Below are 18,865 nucleotides of genomic sequence, written 5' to 3'. Positions count from 1 at the left end.
GATGTATATTTTGCAAATATTTTCTCCCATTCTGTTGGTTGTCTTTTAACTCTGTTAATTTTTTCTTTTGCTGTGCAGAAGCTCTTTAGTTTGATATAATCCCATTTGTTTATTTTTCCTTTGGTTGAGAAACACTTACTTTTTTCCCTTAATCACCATTTTTGTAATGGAGATACCTGAGGAAAAACAGGAATATTAAGCAAAACATGATAAACTGTCAGCAAGTAGGTAATTGAAACAAAATGATCTAGAATTATTCAGGTAAATTCAGTATGTGCTTGTTAATGACTACTACTCATCAATTCTTGTAGGTTATTCCTGTGTTCATTAGGCTGGACCAGTGGAAGTTTCTAGGAATCTAAGATTAAAAATGCATGTGTCCTTTACTGAACTTTATTGCCTGTACGCTAACCAATGCCCATAAATAACAGCTTATGTTCTTTGAACGTTAGGCTCTCTCCTTTGCCTCTTCTTTATATTAGTCTTCTGTGTCTGCCTCTGTGTCTGGTTAGCATATAGGGTCTACAGTAGTTCTTTCTTCTCTGCCCTGGCTATTTTCCTTTGCCTATTATTCCCATCTTCTTTTTGTCATGGTATAACATTAAAAAATAGTTGCTCATATTGTTTACCTAGAAGAATAAATTGTTCAGACTTAAGAGGGTTAAAAATACTTGGGTAAGCCCAAAATCTTTGATTTCCTCTATTTGTTTTATGCTGCTTAGAAAATTTTTCACATGTTGTATATGACTCTGTGGTTAAGGTTATATTGAAGAAACCTTTGAAAAAATATTGCACTTATACCTTATTCATAATTTTACATCCTGTTAATTTATTTGCCAATTTGGTCTTCAGTAGAAGATATGTTTAATATCTAAGGAGATTTAATAAGTAAGTGGTGTTAAAATATTCTTTTTGAAATCCATTAAAGAATGAGATGTTTATTTTGCTATTTTCTTATTGTTGAAGTAATGTGGTCATTTGAGGTTAGAATGATATTCCCTTGGAGATGGGAACATGTGTTCTGTGGCCTTTTTCTTCTTTCTTTCCCACCATCAGTTGGGTGCTTATATTTTCTTTTATTATTCCAACATACACATTTGGGTTTATGCATAATTGTGCAGGTTCTCTTTACTGTGTTTGCTCGCTCTCCCTCTCTTTTTGTTTCTCTCAGTCCTTCATCTTCTTTCTCTTGTTTCATTGTTCATTCTTGCCTACCTTTTCTTTTTCCTCTTTCTATTACTCTGTTACAAAAGGCTGTGTATAATGTACAGGCAGTAATGTGGAAACACACTGTAATGTGAAAAAACATTGGTTTTTGTTTGGAAATTTCCTGTCTGGGAATGCCTTCTGCTCTCATCTGTACACTGAAGTGCACTAATTTCTGATCTCCGGAGTGGAGTTATCACTCTAGTATTTTTTATTTGCTTGAGTAGAGGGAAATAGACAAAATCAGTTTTCCAAAAAGTATAGTTGCTTCTCTCAGCCGAACCAATAGTGTTATGTATTAGTTTATTATAGCCTACAACACATCTTGATTATATCTTTATGTGTACAGTATTCGTTCATTCTTATTTAAACTAAATATATTTATAAAGTTGTTTATGTATGTATGTGTGTATATGACCAACTGAGGAAAGGTAAAGTATTTTGTGCCCACTTCGCACTTCCTGTAAGTACAATTTCTAGGGGTTGTATATATATTATATTATGTGCAGTGGTAATAGAGATGTAGATAATTCATAGTTGGACTGCAATGCATATATGTTTACTAATTAACTGGATAATTATAGACCCCAAATCCTATTTATGCAAATGTGTATCACCTCAGTTTGACGTGTGCCAACCCAAATGGTACACTGAAACCAAATTGATAATGATGAAACTAAGCTAAATATAACTAACTTGTAATTAAAAGGCAATAATAAAATCAGTAGGAAATTATGATCAAATAAACACAAAATGAATAATGCACTGATAATAGAATTCATTTCCCCAATTTGCTTGAATCTAAATGATCTCGTTTGTATCTACAGTAGGAACTTTTCAACATATCTACGTGGGGTGTGGGAGACAAATTTCCTAATAGATTTTGAATTAGATTCCTTGGAAAATTCTAATAATGTGCTAATTTTTATTTGAGTTTATACAGTTGTCTTTGTCAGAGATTGAGTGTACCACATTTTTATTGCACCTCCCCTGTGACTTTTAACAGCAAAGATTTACTTTCTCTTTACTTACGTGTTCACTTCCCATCGGTCAGGTTGTGGGGTTATTTTTTTCCTAAGCTGACATTATTCGGAGACCTAAGCTGATGGAGTTTCTACCATCTGCTGTGTCACAAATCACAGAGGCAGGAAGTAGAGAGGTCTCAGTTTGGATGATCAGTGATAAGGCTTTCTCCATGATTCAGTTTTTACTATTGTATCTCATTATGTGGTTTTGGAATTTGCAGATCATCGTCATCATCTCCTCAATATTTTTTGAATTCATCCACTTCTCTCCATTTATACTGCTGCTGCTCTCCTTGTTTAATATTAAGTTAGTGTCATGTTTTGCCTACATCACATTTCAGATGTACTTCTCTATCACAGCTTGGGATCCCTGAGATGCAGACTCTGGGAGTTTATTGGGCAAATACTCTTGGCACCCACACCTGTGGAGTAGTAAAGGAAACTGGACAGAGGGAGAAACTGAACTGGCTTGAAATTTTGTCTTAACAGAGACCTCAGCTAGTCCTGCAGAGATCTCTGAGTATTGGTTGGTCTTTCTTCGTCGTCCCAAATTGGGGCAAGGAGATTGAGCCTTTATACACCTGCATCAGCTAACTAATGGGTGTGGGCTGCTCCTAAGAAGGTGCAAGACCTAAAGCACAAAGAAGAGGACAAGTCATCTGTCGGTTGCCAATACTTCCAGCAGTTGTGGAATGTTCTGAACTGGGGATCTGGACAGAGAACCCATTTTATAATTTTGATATATATTTTTTATGATTATTCATTTTGAAGTATTTTCATATTTTTGACTGATTATTTAGCCAAGTGTTTTTAAATAAGTGAAAAAATTCAGTATTTTGTTTTATTATTTATTTCTATCTTAATTGCTTTGTGGTCAGTGAATATGATCTTTTTCGTTTAGAATCTTTTAGATTTTATGAAAATTACTTTAGGTCAAGGAGTAAGTCACTCTAAATCCATAGTCCATGTGTGCCTGAAAAGAATGTATATTCTCAAATTATGGTATGCCATGTTTTATAGATGATTCAGTAGGTCAAGCCTACTTATTAGGATATTCAAATTTTCTAGTGATGTTTTTGGATGTTTGATCTATCCATTTTTGAAAAAGTGGATTTCCCAATTTTTCCTTGTTTGTCAGGTTTTGCCTCTGTTAAGATATTAGGTGTATTATAGTGTAACATGTCTCTTCTTGGCTAATTTTATTTTTTATTAAAATGTCATGACATATTTTATTTTGCCTCCAAGTCTGATTTTATGTGACATTAATATGCTTACATAAGCTTATTTTGGTCTTACCCTTGTATCTTTTGCCATCTTTTCCATCTGCCATTGAACTGTTATTTTAGGGCTATCTCTTATAAGTATATGGACTGGATTTTAGTCTTTTTTCTATTCAGAGTGGCAGTACCTGTCTTTTAACTCAAGATACTTATCTGCTTACAATGATTGCATTTATTACTATATTTTGATTTATTTATATTACCTACTTTTTATTTTTGCTTGTTCCATTATTTGTTTCAATTTCTTCTTTCTTGGCTTTATTTTATGATAATTAAAAAAAATCTGTCTTTCTTATTCCATTTTCCTCTCCCACCTTGTAAACTGTGATGGAAATTTTCCACTCTATTTCTATTCTTTCAGTGTTTGCTGTAGAAATTTCAACTGGGAGACAGACATTCCTTCAGGTGTTTTACATCCTTGCCAACAATATGTGTTGTCAGTGTTTTGGATTTTAGCCATTCTAATAGGTAGTAGTATTTTGTTTTAATTTGCAATTCCCTGATGATATACGATGTTGAGAATCTTTTTATGTTCTTGTTTGCCATCTGTGTATCTTATTTATCGAGGTGTCTATTCAAATCTTTTGCCCATTTTTCAATTACATTGTTTGTTTTCTAATTGTTGAATTTTAAGAGCTCTGTATATTTTGGATACAAGTTCTTTACCGGGTATTTGTTTCAATATTTTCTCCCAGTCTATGATGTGTTTTCATTCTTTTAAGAGTGTCTTTTACAGAGCAGAAGTGAGAAAGTTCAATTTTTCAATTGTTTTTCATGGATTGTGCTTTTTATATAAAAACTCATCACCAAACCAGGGTCACCCAGATTTTCTTCTATTTCTCTCCTAGAAATTTTATAGTTTCGCATTGTATATTTAGGTCTAAGTTCCATTTTCAATTAAATTTTGTGAAAGATATGAGGACTATGTCCAGATTCTTTTTTTTTTTGGCAGCTGGCTGGTACAGGGATATGAATCCTTGACCTTGATGTTATCAGCACCACACACTAATCAACTGAGCTGATGACTGCTCTAACCAATTGAGCTAACTGGCCAGCCCCTAGATTCATTTTTTTTACATATGAATATCCAGTTGTTCTAGCACCATTTGTTGGAAAGACTATCTACATTGAATTGCCTTTGCTTCTCTGTCAAAGTTCAGTTGACTATATTTATGTGGATATATTTTTGGGCTCTCTATTTTGTTCCATTGATTAGTTTGTCTAGTCTTTCATCAATACCATGCTATCTTGATTATCATAGCTTTATAGTAAGTCTTGAAATTTGAAACTGTTAGTCTTTTGAATTTGTTCTTTTCCTTCAGTATTGTGTTGGCTGTTCTGTTTTGCTTTTCCATATAAACTTTAGAATAAGTTCGTTGATATCCACAAAATAACTTGCTGGGATTTTGATTTGGATTGTGTTGAATCTATAGATCAAGTTGGAGAAAATTGATATATTAACAATATGGAATCTTCCTATCTATGAATGTGAAATATCTCTCTGTTTAGGTCTTCATTGACTTTTTTCATCAGAATTTTGTAGTTTTCCTCATAGACTATACATTTTTTTTTAGATTGATGCCTATTTCATTTGTTTTGGTACTGATGTAAATGATACTATGTTTTTAATTTCAAATTATAATTGTTCATTGCTGGTATATAGGAATGCGATAAACTTTTGTATATTAACCTTATATCCTGCAACCTTGCTTATTCCAAAAATTTTGATGTTGCTGATTCTTTTGGATTTCCTTTATAGACAATCATGTTATCTGCTAACAAAGACAGTTTTATTTCTTCCTTCCCAGTCTGTTTATCCTTTATTTCCTTTTCTTGGCATACTGCATAAATTAGAACCTGCAGTAGGATGTTGAATAGGAGTATGAAGAGTGGACATCCTTGCCTTTTCCCTCATCTTAGAGGGGAGGCATCCAGTTTCTCACCATTAAGTAGATACTCTTTATCAAGTGCAAGAAGTTTCCCTTTATTCCTAGTTTGCCGAACTCAATGAGTGTTGAATTTTGTCAGATGCTTTTTATGCATATATAGATATGATCATATGATTTTTCTTCTTATGCCTGTTGGTGTGATGGATTAAATTATATTAATTGATTTTTGAATGTTGAATCAGCATTGCATACCTGGAATAAATCCCATGTGGTCATCATATACAATTCTTTTTATACATTGTTGGACGTTTTCCTTTCAGTGTTTTTATTTTTATACCTAGTAATTCTTTTTTAAAATTTTTTAATATTTTCTGTTTGTTTATCATGTGAATTTTTCCCCCTTTAAATCCTTTCCCATATTTGTAATAGCTGTAATACTTAATAGTATTTCTAACAGCAATTTTAAGGTCATTTCTGGGTTTGTTTCTGTCAGCTATTTTCTCCTGATATGGATCACATTTTGTCTCTTCACATATCTCTTAATTTTTTATTGGATTCTAGGCATTGTGAATGTTGTATTATATGTTTGGATTCGTTACCTTTATTATTTTGTTTGGCAAGTAAATTAATTGATGTTCAGATTAATAATTTTTCTTAGGGCAAATCTAGCGTAGCCCTTTCTGGTATTCTGCTTAAACTAGTATATATTAGGCCATCTCTGTCTACCTTCCACACTGCCTATCCTTGGGTTCATAATTTGTATTTCATTATATATGTACTTTTTTTAGTACAATGCAAACTCATTAGTGTTCTGGGCAGGAGAGAGATGTGATCTTATATATGTCTTGAGAAGATTTTATTGACCACTGTATGACTTGGATGGGGACAACTGTAGTAGTAGGGAGGAGTTCTGTTAGGATGCCATTACAGGAGTCCTGTCAAGAGATGATGGTAGTCTGTATAAGTATTGTGACCGTGGAGATAAAGAAAAGTGAATAGATTTGATTTTTTTAAGTAAAGAATTTATAAGATTGTACTCCTAGACATGTATTTAAGGAACCTCTTATACAGGGTTCAAGGTTACAAGTACAAAAATATTCATGAGGACATTGTAGGTATAAGTGGAACTGGATACAATCTGAATGGCCATTTATAGTAGAATGCATAATGATGCGGAATGTTCATAAGGTGCAATATATCACAGCAGTAAAATTAAATGACTTACAGCTACTCAGATTATTAATTAATACATTTACTTAGTAACTATTAGTTTCCATATTATTCTCTAGGCACTGTTTCAGTCACTGGAGAAACAACAATGACTACAAAGATCTTTTAAAAAAACTCATTCTGTAGTGAATAATGTAAAAATTGATTAGAGTCATGAATGTTCATTATTACCAGTGGGTAAAATATTGTATGGATATAGGATATTCAGAGTTTCAAAGTGTCAATCTACAGATTATTTGCTAATTACAATGATAAAATGTCATATTTTCCATGTGGAAATTTAATGGACACTAACTTGGGCAAGTAATCAAGCCTAACTTTATCAGTAATAGGACAAATGGACGTTTTTTTTTTTTGCTTTCTGATGTGATGCTAGAATGATGATACATCAGCTATCTAGTATATAAAATTTTTGTTTTATCCCAAATCTAATGAGTACCTAAGCACATATATTCAAGTTGAGGAATATTTAGTAAAACAACCACCCTGGTTTCTTAAAAAATATATTGCTATCCTGAATGACCTGTGCCCCCTGACCAAAAAAAAAACCCCAACCAAAAACAAGTCAGCACTCCCTCCCCCAAAAAACCCACAAAAAACAAGGAGGCAAATGAACTACTTTACATTAAAGGAACGTAAAGGAATATGACAAATGCAATCCTTGATACCCGTTGCCCTGCGATTCTAATGTGCAGCTTTCATCTGGGGACCTCCTTCCAGTCTGTCTCTGATCTTTTTTTCCCTGGGTCTTTTATTTTCTCTTCTGAGATTCCATTACCAGTTATCAGGGCCTGTTCTATCCATCTAGAGGACTGTCCTACTCCCTGTAATATCTTCCATTTTCTTTTTACTTTGAACCTTTCTTTTAGGAAATAAAAGTACAATTAGTTATAGGTGTTTCCCAACTGTTTTTAAAAGAAGCAAACCTCCCTTCCCCCCATCACACCTTCTTTTTGATCCATGAGAGGTTTCTGATTAACACCACCAAGTTAGGAATAGGACATTTCCTGAGAAATATTTCACTTTTCCCTTCTTTTTACTTTTCTTTCTCTATTAGTTATTTTATTCTATGAAATTTTAATTCAAGAAACCTTAGGTAGAAAACTACATACTTTTTTTTTATATGACTTATTACTGTTGTGTCGTTAAGATGTCATTTTGTTAGCTTTTAAATTACCAGGTTATGCTGCCACGTGTGTGGTAGATTTTGCTTGAAGAGTGAGGTTATTTATTGTGTCTTGTGTACGTAAACATGGTGCTATATCAGTTGGTCAAAAAAGATAGTTCTTTATGACTTAGAATGTGTAGCTAAATGGGAAAGCTCCTAGAGTCTTCTTTCATTCCTTTATCTTCCACATCCAAACTATCGCCGACTCTAACTCTTAAACAAACTTCAAGTCTTTGTCTTTCTCTCTCTCTATTGCTACTTGCCAAGTCTGAGCCACAGCTATCTGTCTGTCACCTAGACCACTGCAAAGGCTTTCTAATCAGTCTCCCTCTTTCCACCTTTGCTCTTTTACAATTCATTCTTTGCATAACAGCCAAAGTGATCTTAAAAAAGATACTATATTAAGTCATTTGCCTCTCCTGTATAACACTTTCCAGCCTGTTCCTTCTGTCAGGAATATAACTCCCTCATGATGATTTACAGAGGGCTGGCTCTTTCTTGTCATTTAGATTTCAACTTAAATATTGATTTTTTTCAGAGAAGACTTTTCAAAGAAAAGTAACCCTAATCTCTTTCAGTTACATTCCTCTGTTTTTACTGCAGCACTTATCATTATCTTACTTTATATATATATATAAAATATGTGCATGTCTATTTAGGTGCATGTATATTTGTATATTTTTTCTACAACATAGTAGGCTCCATGAGAGGAGAGAACTTTATGAATTGTTTGTTTTTGTATCCCCCAGAGCCAGGTCAGTGTTTGGCACATAGCATATATTCAGTAAACATTTTCGAGCTGATGAATGAAAATTTGGTGGTAGAGTCACAAAGGTAGAGTAGTTCATTTTTTGCTTTGTGGTGGAAAGTAAGACACGCTGATTGTTGGGAGGCAAGGAAACCAGAGAGGATGTCTTGTCCTGCAGCTAAACCTGCCTTTTAAAGTTGAGGGCGGAAAAGTAGGAAGAAATCTTTTAGTGCTTTGGTAACCTAAGTTTCTGTATTTCCTTAAGCATTTTTTCCTATTTTGTAGATTTCTTTTTGGAAGCATCAGTTTCTGTAATTGTGCAGAAGGGAGCTGAGGAATGGAGAACTCCTCCATGTTGGGGTTGGAGTGTTGGTGGTCGGGTTGCATGTCCCCCTGGGTCTGGGGTGAGGTAAGGTGGTAACTGTAGGCATCCAGTGAGATCAGAAAGGTGAGGAAAAACGTGGGAAGAGCACTAGGACCTGAATGTGTTTTTTATTAAAGAAATAATCTCTTAATACCAGGGAAAAAGCTGCCTTTTAAAAGCCTTGTAGAATTTGTTTTATTATGATAATGTTGTTCTGTGTCAAACATATGTCAACTGAAGAACATAAAACTAAATAAGTGCATTATAAACAAAAGCCAAACACAGGAGTAAGTGCTCCAGGAGAGAGTAAAATGTGAAAGAACATTAGTGGAAATTTCATGTCCAGATTAGGTGAGAGGAGCAGTAACCATCAACTTGTCAATCATTTCTGGTTTTCCTAGGAATGCCAATTTTTGACTGAATCTTTTGTCCTTCTTTCATTTCCTGGCACCCTATGACTTACCTTAACTAGAGTGGCAGAGACACAAGAAGAAAGTAGGGATGAGGGGGACTGGGCTGTTTGATATTATGTAACATCGTCTACGTGGAATATTCTTTTCCTTACTCTTCAGATGTCTAGATTGTGTTTTTCCATTGTACAGAGAGTAAAACCTTATCTTTATATTAGTTCATAATATAGCTCAAAGATTAAAGTATGAGTCAGTGTCACTAACTTCTGCCAGTTTCTCCCTCCTTCCCTCTCAGCCTTTTTCTATTTAGCTTGTTAGCGTTTTATCAGGGAATCTTGCCTTTCTGGTTTACATGTATTCACAGGTCTAATGCTGCATTGCCTTTTTTTGGGAGACCATCTTGCCTTATTATATATTGCCTTATTTTCTAATGACTTCTCGCATTTTCTGAACATATAGTAATTTCTTGTTGACAAATTATTTTGTGTGTTTTGTTTCCCCAGCTAGTTCCTTGTGAGCAAGGACAATTTTCCTGTGTTATTTTGAAACTCATGAATCAGTGAATAGTCTGGGGTCTGTAGTAAATGACTAAAATAAAATTAGTACTAGAATCAGAAAAACTGCAAATTTCCTAATCCTTAGAAGGAACTGAATATGGTAGAGGTATGGGTTTGGATATCACACCTCTTGTGGTTTCCTGTTTCGTGGATAAATAGTTTTTGATAGTGAATTGATAACATGTTATTCAGGGGGTTATGGATGCATTTGTGTTAAAAAGACCTTAAGTTGTTATAAATGGGATTTCTGCAGGCATGCCAGTTTTGAATTTTTGGGTAGTGTTTCTTCACTCCTCAAAAACAGGCTAATTCTTCTTTACTGATTTCAGTCTAATTCCTTTATGTGACATTCATTGTGGACTGCCGCATTGAAGAAGGCAATTGCCATTCTTACCACTCTCATGCAGGATCAAAAATCATGCATCATCTCACAAGGATCAAGAATCAAAGCATGCAAAACCTTCTGTACTTTGCCCCCAGTCTGTGTTTTTGGTTCTCTTTTTCTCCACCATCCTACAGACATTTCATACTTCAACTGAATTGTTTTAGTCATTTCTTAAACTTGTCCCATGCTTCCTACCTCTGTTTTGTTTCCACTATTCCTGCCTGAAATGTTCAAATCCTGCTTATCCTCCATAGCTTCATTAAAATGACCCTTTCTATAATATACTTTGCTTATTACCTTTTCTATCTGTCTTCCTATGATCCTTTTCTTTTTTTGAATCCCCAGTGATAGAATTGTTTGGATCCTTTTCCTCTCTTTTCTTGGATTATAAGGCTCCCAATGTAAGAACAGTATGTTCTTCTCACTGTACTTAGCATTGTTTTTAAAATGCTATCCCCACATAAACAAAGCATACATAAAATTTTAAAAATTGAGATAATTATGAAATATTTAGGAAGTGAGTGTTGTTTTAACTAAGTTGAAGTTAAGAGTGATGTTTTGCGGTTTAGGGGTCAAAAGGTCTGTGACATTTGGCCTTCTCCACCCTGTTTTTCTAAGGATACTATAGCTACAGTTTAGTGCTAGTTGAGCATCATAGTCTTGGAAGGGTCTGCTAAGGGCTCACTGACCTTCAGAAAACATCATAAAGAAATGGTCTCAGGCTTATGAGTATCTCCACCTTGTTTTCAGAAAACCTCTAAGGAAGGAGATTTTATACCTTTTCTTGATAGATTGTTATATATGACTCTTGGAGTCAAAATTTTGCTTTACAATAACTAATTTGAATAGTCAATCTTGTAACTAATGACAATTTTATGGTTTCATTTTTCTCTTATAAACTTCAGCTGGAAATGCCCTTTATTTTAGACCTTACTTTGTATTTTCATAATACCCTGTTGAATATATGGAATAGTGCAACAGCTTCTCCATTGTCAGTGAGCCCTGGATCTTCTGCTGCAGCCCAAAATATAGAAACCATGTTTGATTTTTCCCACTGCCATTATGCCAGTCTTGCTGATAAAAGTTGTAAGGGTTCCCTGTGATTTTTCAGATAAAAATATCTCAAGTACCTGAAAATCACTATTTTTGAAAAAAGGGATTTTAATTTGTTATGTCTGCAAACAGCAGTTTTGGGGAATCATACACATGCGTGCCTGTGTTTATGTGTGTGTGTTTTGTGGTGCTGTATAAGTTGCTTTATATATCTTTGGTTAATTAATACTATACTTACGTTTTTGGAATTCACTGTCAACTTATTTATGTTTTCTTAGCTTTTATTTCATTACTGGGGAAAATGTTATGTTTATTGATACCACTAGCAATTTTTTCTTTTAAAATGGTCACACTCTCATTTTTAAAATATATAATAAGATCATTACACTGGTGTTATTTTCCTGACTCTAAAGAAAGGAACTTTTAAATAAATTAGTTATTGTCTTCTGCGTTATTGAACATGTGGTCAGTTGTCATGTTCATACATCCAAATGATCAAAGTCTGAACTTCTGTCTAATTCTTCCCTGCTGTTAGGCTACCCTGTCATGATCAAGGCCTCAGCAGGTGGTGGTGGGAAAGGCATGCGCATCGCTTGGGATAATGAAGAGACCAGGTGAGAGGCTGTCCAAAATATACTTTTGATGAAAATTGCAGTTACCAGAGTTTTATTAAACTGACAGGTAAACAGATACTAGAAGCATAATGGAATAATTATAATAACCATCTAATTTTTACTCTCTTGTATGGGAAAAAAATTGAAAGTTATGCAGAAAACTTCTTTATTTATATTTTGAAGATGATTATCTTATTATGGAAAAGTTTTTACTGTCTTAAGCATTAACAAAGGATTTTCTTTTTATTCTTACAGTGTATTTTTAAAAATTGTAGTTGTGATTCTATTTTCTAGGCAGAAATTACTAACATTTAGCTGTATAATTCTGAATGTAGTCTAAATATTTGAACCAACTATATTTAAGAGCAGTCATAATTTTATTGAGAGTTTATGTATTATCTCAGTATGTACTTGCTAGTCCATAAAAGTAGTGAATTACTTTAATAATTTTATAGCGTGAAATATTCTTTTTCCGTCTGTTTGAAATTACTGTATGTCTTTTATATACACTGTACTCTTGTAAATTTAGAATACTTATTACTAGTTTCAGAAATAAAAAGTAACTTTTACAACAAAATTCTAAAAAATCCAATGCATTGATGACATTGTAGTGATTAGAAAAGAATTGTTCAAAGAACTGCCTAGTACGAGCAGGCGTTAAGGGACTCTATTCAGATTTATATTCTTTCTTTTCAGGTTTGGCAGTAGGAGAGATTTATATCACTTTTTGGAGGTGGGAGGGGAGATGAAAAATCACTGAATTATTTTATTGTTACTGTTGCATCTCCTGCCCTTATTCCACCCAGAAGTAATCTGGTCTTCCATGTGGTTAATTCTTCTTCCTTTTCTCTTCTCTTCTTTCCCTTCACTTCACCTTGATTCATTTCTCTTTTTCCTCCCCTGCCCCTTTGCTTCCCTCCCCTTTCCTTTTGTCCTTCTCTAGTCCCTTCCCTCTTAAATCTCTTAGGGACAGAAACCTGGATTAGTTAGTGTGAAAGCCATCCAGTACAGTGGAATCCAAACCTTACTCAGAAATCGGGTTGTAAAGTGAGCAGGCAAGGTGAAATTCTTCTAGAGGCAGTGTGGTCTCCTTTAAAACCTTACAGGGAGACACCACGTTGGAGGCTTGCACAGATAGTTTTAACTGTACAATAATACTGGCTCAGAACACTGTTGTTTGGTCAAGCATCAGGGAGAGCACTAGGCTTGTGGTGTGATGGTCTTTAGACACCAGCCTCACCCTCAGAGTGGCACTGTTACCAGATACTATTGACGGTGGTAATAGCAGATTCTCTTCTCCCATTTTATGCTTACCCAGTAAGAATAAACTCATTGCATGGATTGGCAATATTTATTGAGAGCCTAGTTTGTGATAGGCATTGTTCTAGTTAGGTTTCAGGGATATTGCAATGAATAAAAACAGACAAAATTATCCATTCAACCATGCATTTTATATGCTAGATCAGGAATTCTTAACTTTTTAAATTCGTGAGCCCATAAAATTGAGGGGAGGCTCATGAATGTGGACAAAGAAAAACATATATTTCTTTTACTGGCCTCTACCTGGAATTCATTGTTTTCTCCAAGGTAGCAAGAAACTTAGTAGTAGTATCTGTGGAACTTTTCACCATTTGAAAATCACATATATTTTCTTATGCTACAGTTGTTGCAGATATCTTTAAGTTACAGTGATTATTAGACCCATTATTAGAGCTTATTATTTAATAAAGAACCAAGTGTGTTATGTCTAAAATTTGTTTTTTAAAAATATTTCGATACCTGTATTTCAACATAATTTGTTTTCTGTGCAATCCTATGCATTTTTAAACACTCTAAGCCTTATTTTGACAAGAGGTTCATAGGCTGCATCATTCTGCTGAAGGGATCCATGGCATAGATACAGTTGGGAGACTCAGTTCTGTTAGGAAGAGACATTGAACAAAATCTAAGTAAATGCCATTGTGGAAGGTGCAATGTAGTGTGAGCAAAGTAGAGGGAGGAGACCTGAGGAGTGTTGGAGGGAATTCCCATTCAAAACAGGATTGCCAGGGTTGTTTTCACTGAGGAGGGCAGCTCTGGAGCGAGGAGGAAAGAGTACAGGGGGTGAGGATCCAGGCAAGGGGACAGCAAGCACAGGGGCGCCCTGATCCAGGATCATCCAGAGTGGTCCAGCAACAGCAAGGTATCCCGGTGATGGAGGGAGGGAAGAGTAGAAGGAGATGGGTCAGAGGGGATTTAGGTGAGATGGGGTGGGTTATATAGGCTCTCGTAGGCCATTCTTAGTGAGATGGGGAGCTACCGGAAGGTTGTGAGTAGAGAAGTCAATCATGGAACTTCAGCAGATTTCAAACATTATTTATCCTGTTTTAATTATAAAAACTTCCCAACATACAAAAAGTAGAGAGAAGACCGTAGTTAACTTCTGTATGTGTAGTATCCAGATTAACCAGATATCAAGATTTTATGACTTAGGTTTGAAAAGGGTCACTCTGGTTGCCATGTTGGTAGTAGACTGAAGGGGGGCAGAGTCATGGTCTCTGGAGTCAGGGAAACTAGTTGGGAGGCTGTTGGGAACAAGGAAAATGGTGATGGTGGCTTTCACCAATATGACAGGGTAGAGGCAACAGGACTTGCTTAATTCCGAAAGTAGAGGCAACAGGACTTGCTGAGTGATGGGATATAGAGTGTGAGAGTACTCGAGGATGATATGCAGACTCTAGGTTATGCTGTTTTGTGCTCTTATTCTCTTGGTCTTAGTGTTAAATTTGTGTGAATTAATTGCACATACTACAGCTCTGCTTTACTTAAAAATTTCTTGGGAAATGCTGAGAGGTTAAAGTTTGAGTGCTTTTTTCTTCAGAATTGAAAAGTAATTAATTGGTCAGGTTCTTAACCTCTCTCTGGAACTCTTTCTGGCTTGGTACCTTCTGATGGAGGAGCATTGATTAACTATGTGAAGTGTTTGAAGTTAGGCCGGCTTGTCCTGTGTGTGGGTGGAAGCAAGCATAAGCAAGCATAAGGGGAAGAGGCATGCTTATTCCCATTTTGACCTCATAATCCATCCTGTTTGACTTTCGTCTGTCCAAATTCAGGTGGGAGGCTATCACTTGTGCTCACTTTGTATCCCCTATGAGCCCATGGACCTGATAGGGTGGCTTGGACTTCATAGTATAATGGCTTTGGACTTCTTACATGGTGGCTCAGGGTTCCAAGGCCAATTGTTTTAGATATAATGGAAGCTGTATCACTTTTTATGACCCAGTCTCAGTAGTCACACAGGTGTCCCTCCACCATCTTTTGTTGATTACCACTGAGCACAAGTTTCTGCTCAAATTCAGAGAGGGCAATGAGACTCCACTTCTTCATGAGGATGTGGCAAGATTCTTGGAAGAACACATGGAATGGGAAATATCGTTGTGGCCATCTTTGGAAAAGACAATCTGCTATAGCCTCTTCTTATGAAAGAATGGTGTCATAAAGATATTGAACACCACTTAATGGTTTTGTAAGAGCTGTATATTTTATGAACTTTAATATTTTTCTTATTGTTTTTTTCTTTTGTGTGGTACTTACATAGCAATTTCACTGAAAACCTAATACTTATTTTTCATTACTTTTCTTAGGAAAAGTAAATCAGATTTCTTACCAGTCATTTCTCCAGGGCCACTGATAGTAATATGTTCTTTTACGGTGAGGATGACTCTTTACAGTTTCTTGGCAGCAAGATTTGCTGTGCTGCTGTTGATCTATGGATTTTACTTTAGAGCTTAGTATTTTCAGAATATTTACCATATTTATTCATATATTGAGCACCCTTTGGTAAGTAATTTAACCCTTTCTTGGCAGATAAATGGCACATTGATTCAAAATATGCTCATATAGTTAATAAATTATACATAATAAAATACAAACAAATAATTTTCTGCCTAAAATATTACTCTCTTCAAGTCGATAAATAAGCCATCTCTGAAACCTTGTTGAGATTAACAGAGGTGTGACACTATTTGATTTAATGATACTATACATGCTCCTCCTTTAAAAAGTTGCTGTATATCCCTTGTTCCTTTGGAAAAATCTAAACTGCAGAAAAATTGAGACAACAGTCCAGTGAACACCCAGGTGTTTGTTTTCTAGAGTCATCAATGATTAATATCATGCCACAACTCATTCACTTCTTCCTTCCTTTCCTCTCTCCCTCCTTGAGGAAGAATTTTTTTTTTTACATAATCCACGAAAAATTTAGCATTTTTTGAATGCAAAGGATAATTCAGTAGCCATCGATTGCTTTATTCTTTTATCTAGGGGATCTCTCCCTCTTGGAACATCTTTTCTAAGCATTTTGGGGGAAGTAGCATCTGTTACTTGTCTTAGAATCTTTAGAATATCTGAAAGATTTTAAAAAGAGTAATGTTTGTTATTGCTATATAATAAATTGGGGTGAGAATCATGAAGGTTGTTGAAAGTAGACTTAGATATTTTGATAATAATCTCTGGCTTTCTTTTCCCTATCCAGTTTTTTTTTTTTTAATTATAAATTGTGGCATGAAACGAAAATTGATCATCTCTACATTTTTGAATACCCCCACTAAGACTTTAGACACTATGAGGGTAATTTCTGTTTTATTTTTGTATTCCCAGCACCTGAGCTATGTTGGGTGATCAGTAAATATTGAATTGAATGAGCGCACAACTGAATGTAACAAATGATGGTTTTAATAACAGTTTTCCATAAGTTCCAAAATATGTTGGTGGTGCTTTCAAACTTAATACTTATTCTGTTTTGGTGACTGAACTTTTACTTTTGGTGTTCTTGGTTTAAATGCAAACTGAAAGCTGTCAATCATTACAGCAGAGACAAACTGTAAAGTGCTATGCTTTTTCTTTGTGTATTATTACATCCCATGTAATAAAAAGTTGGTTAGGGCCGACCCTGTGGCTCACTCCTGTGGCTCACTCGGGAGAGTGCGGCGCTGGGAGCACAGCGGCACTGGGAGCGCCGAGGCCGCGGGTTCAGATCCTATATAGGGAAGGCCAGTGCGCTCACTGGCTGAGCGCGGTGTGGACGACGCCACGCCAAGGGTTGCGATCCCCTTACAGGTCACACACACACACACACAAAAAGTTGGTTATGTAATATTAAAAACAATGGTTTATTGTGCTTCTGTTTTTTTTTTGAAATTTGCGTTCTCCTGAGATCTAAACTCCATTCCCCTAAATCAAAGATATAAAGGAAGACTAAGAAAACCTAGTACCTTTTTTCTCAGAACTCTGAGAAACAGGAGATTTTTGCAATATTTTGAAATTTGTCTTCTAGTTAGCGTTTACCTGCAATGTTATATGTTTTAAGCACAAAAGCAAACATATCAGATATTTGTTTCAAATATTGCCAGATGGACTGTTTGCAGATGAAAGGATTAGAAGAATTTGGTTTTAATGTTGAATGTTAAATACAAGTATTTAATATGAAGATTAAGAAACAATTTATTAGATGTAAAAGAAATTAAGTTTTGTGTTCTGAACATATCCATGAATGGAAAATAGTTTACTCAATTAGTTTTAAGTAAGCAAGTTTGAGTTTTTAATGTATAGCAAATGAGTCCATTTTATTATGAATTTAGTAAGCATGTTTTAATAATAATGATTTAAATTATTATAGTTTGGGAGTAAAATATATAAAGCAATAATTAAATTCATATTTTTATTTCCAAAAATTATACTTTTGCCTTCTTATTATTAATTTTGGACACTTTTAAAGAGGAAAAAATTGTAATGACCTATGTGGGTGTGTGGGAGACCAGTGCATTTCAAGGTGTGTATTTAAAACATCAGGAAATGCTCTCGAGAATCCTTCTAGTATGTTCAGTCTCGATGTGTATATTTGCTGTAGTTCTGCTCTAGTTGTGCATTTGGCTAGGCCTTATACATTTTTGTTTGCATCTTCTGACTTATGAATCAAGTGGATATGCATTTTTATATTTTTATTAGTGGAGTTAAGGTATATTAGGGTTGAAGAAGTAGAATAAATTTTATATGCTCTGTATGGTTGATTAAAATCTCATATTTAACAGTTGGTGAAATAAGCATCAGTATTCCTGTTCTGATAGAAAATGTAGGATCACGTAAGTTAAATGATTCACCCAAGGTCATGGAGCTAGTAAGTGGAAGAGTTGCAATTCAATGAAAGTTAATTTAGTTATTTGTACATTGAGTGATTTTTTTTTCTGCTTTATTCAGAAGTAAGCCAAAACAAATATTTAATTGATTTTGTTTTCTTTATAATGAGGACCATATTTGTTCTTTTAGTCTTACTGTTTTCCTTTTTTACTTACAGGGATGGTTTTAGATTTTCATCTCAAGAAGCTGCTTCTAGTTTTGGTGATGATAGACTACTAATAGAAAAATTTATTGATAACCCTCGTCATATAGAAATCCAGGTTTGTACATCTTAAATGACTTTAAAACAGTATCAGTTGATCCTATTGGAAACACAGCCTTTCTTCTACTTAGAGGAATTTGAATTGTTTTGGTATGTTTAAATACATACAAAATAAATTAATCACCTGCTTCAGGAATCTGGTATACTTATGGTCAAAGTGCTAAGGTATTGGTTGGGATGGGAATGATACAAGAACCTACCTCTGAAAAGAAGCTGTCCCCAGATGTCAGATGAGGCTTAATATGTGCCACTTGCAGAATCATCCAGTCCCCCCCCTTTTTTTTATTATTATTTTTATTTTGTCAATATACAATGTAGTTGATAATTGTATCCCATCACCGAAACCTCCCTCCCTCCTTCCTCTCCCCCCTCCCACCCAGGTGTGTCCCCTCCATTTTCTTCTTGTAAAAACTTCAAAAAAAATTGTGGTTGTTATATCTTCCCCCCCCCCCCCCCCCCCAGGTGTGTCCCCTCCATTTTCTTCTTGTAAGAACTTCAAA

General features: G+C 34.9%; 1 protein-coding gene across 1 annotated transcript in view; it reads left to right on the top strand.

Moving 5' to 3' along the window:
• Positions 1–18,865, top strand: part of LOC103602621 (propionyl-CoA carboxylase alpha chain, mitochondrial) — a gene marked incomplete at its 3' end in the record, with an annotated part of 175,253 nt that overhangs the window by 78,673 nt on the left and 77,715 nt on the right. The window contains exons 6-7 of the mRNA XM_008587041.1: positions 11,851–11,929; positions 18,261–18,363. Coding sequence (XP_008585263.1) covers positions 11,851–11,929; positions 18,261–18,363 — 182 coding nt within the window. The remainder of the gene's footprint in view (positions 1–11,850; positions 11,930–18,260; positions 18,364–18,865) is intronic.

This window comes from Galeopterus variegatus, unplaced genomic scaffold, assembly GCF_000696425.1.
Source record: "Galeopterus variegatus unplaced genomic scaffold, G_variegatus-3.0.2 Scaffold4226, whole genome shotgun sequence".
Classification (NCBI taxonomy): domain Eukaryota; kingdom Metazoa; phylum Chordata; class Mammalia; order Dermoptera; family Cynocephalidae; genus Galeopterus; species Galeopterus variegatus.
The sequence above is the reverse complement of the archived record's forward strand: the minus strand, read 5'-3'. Positions and strand labels throughout refer to the sequence as shown.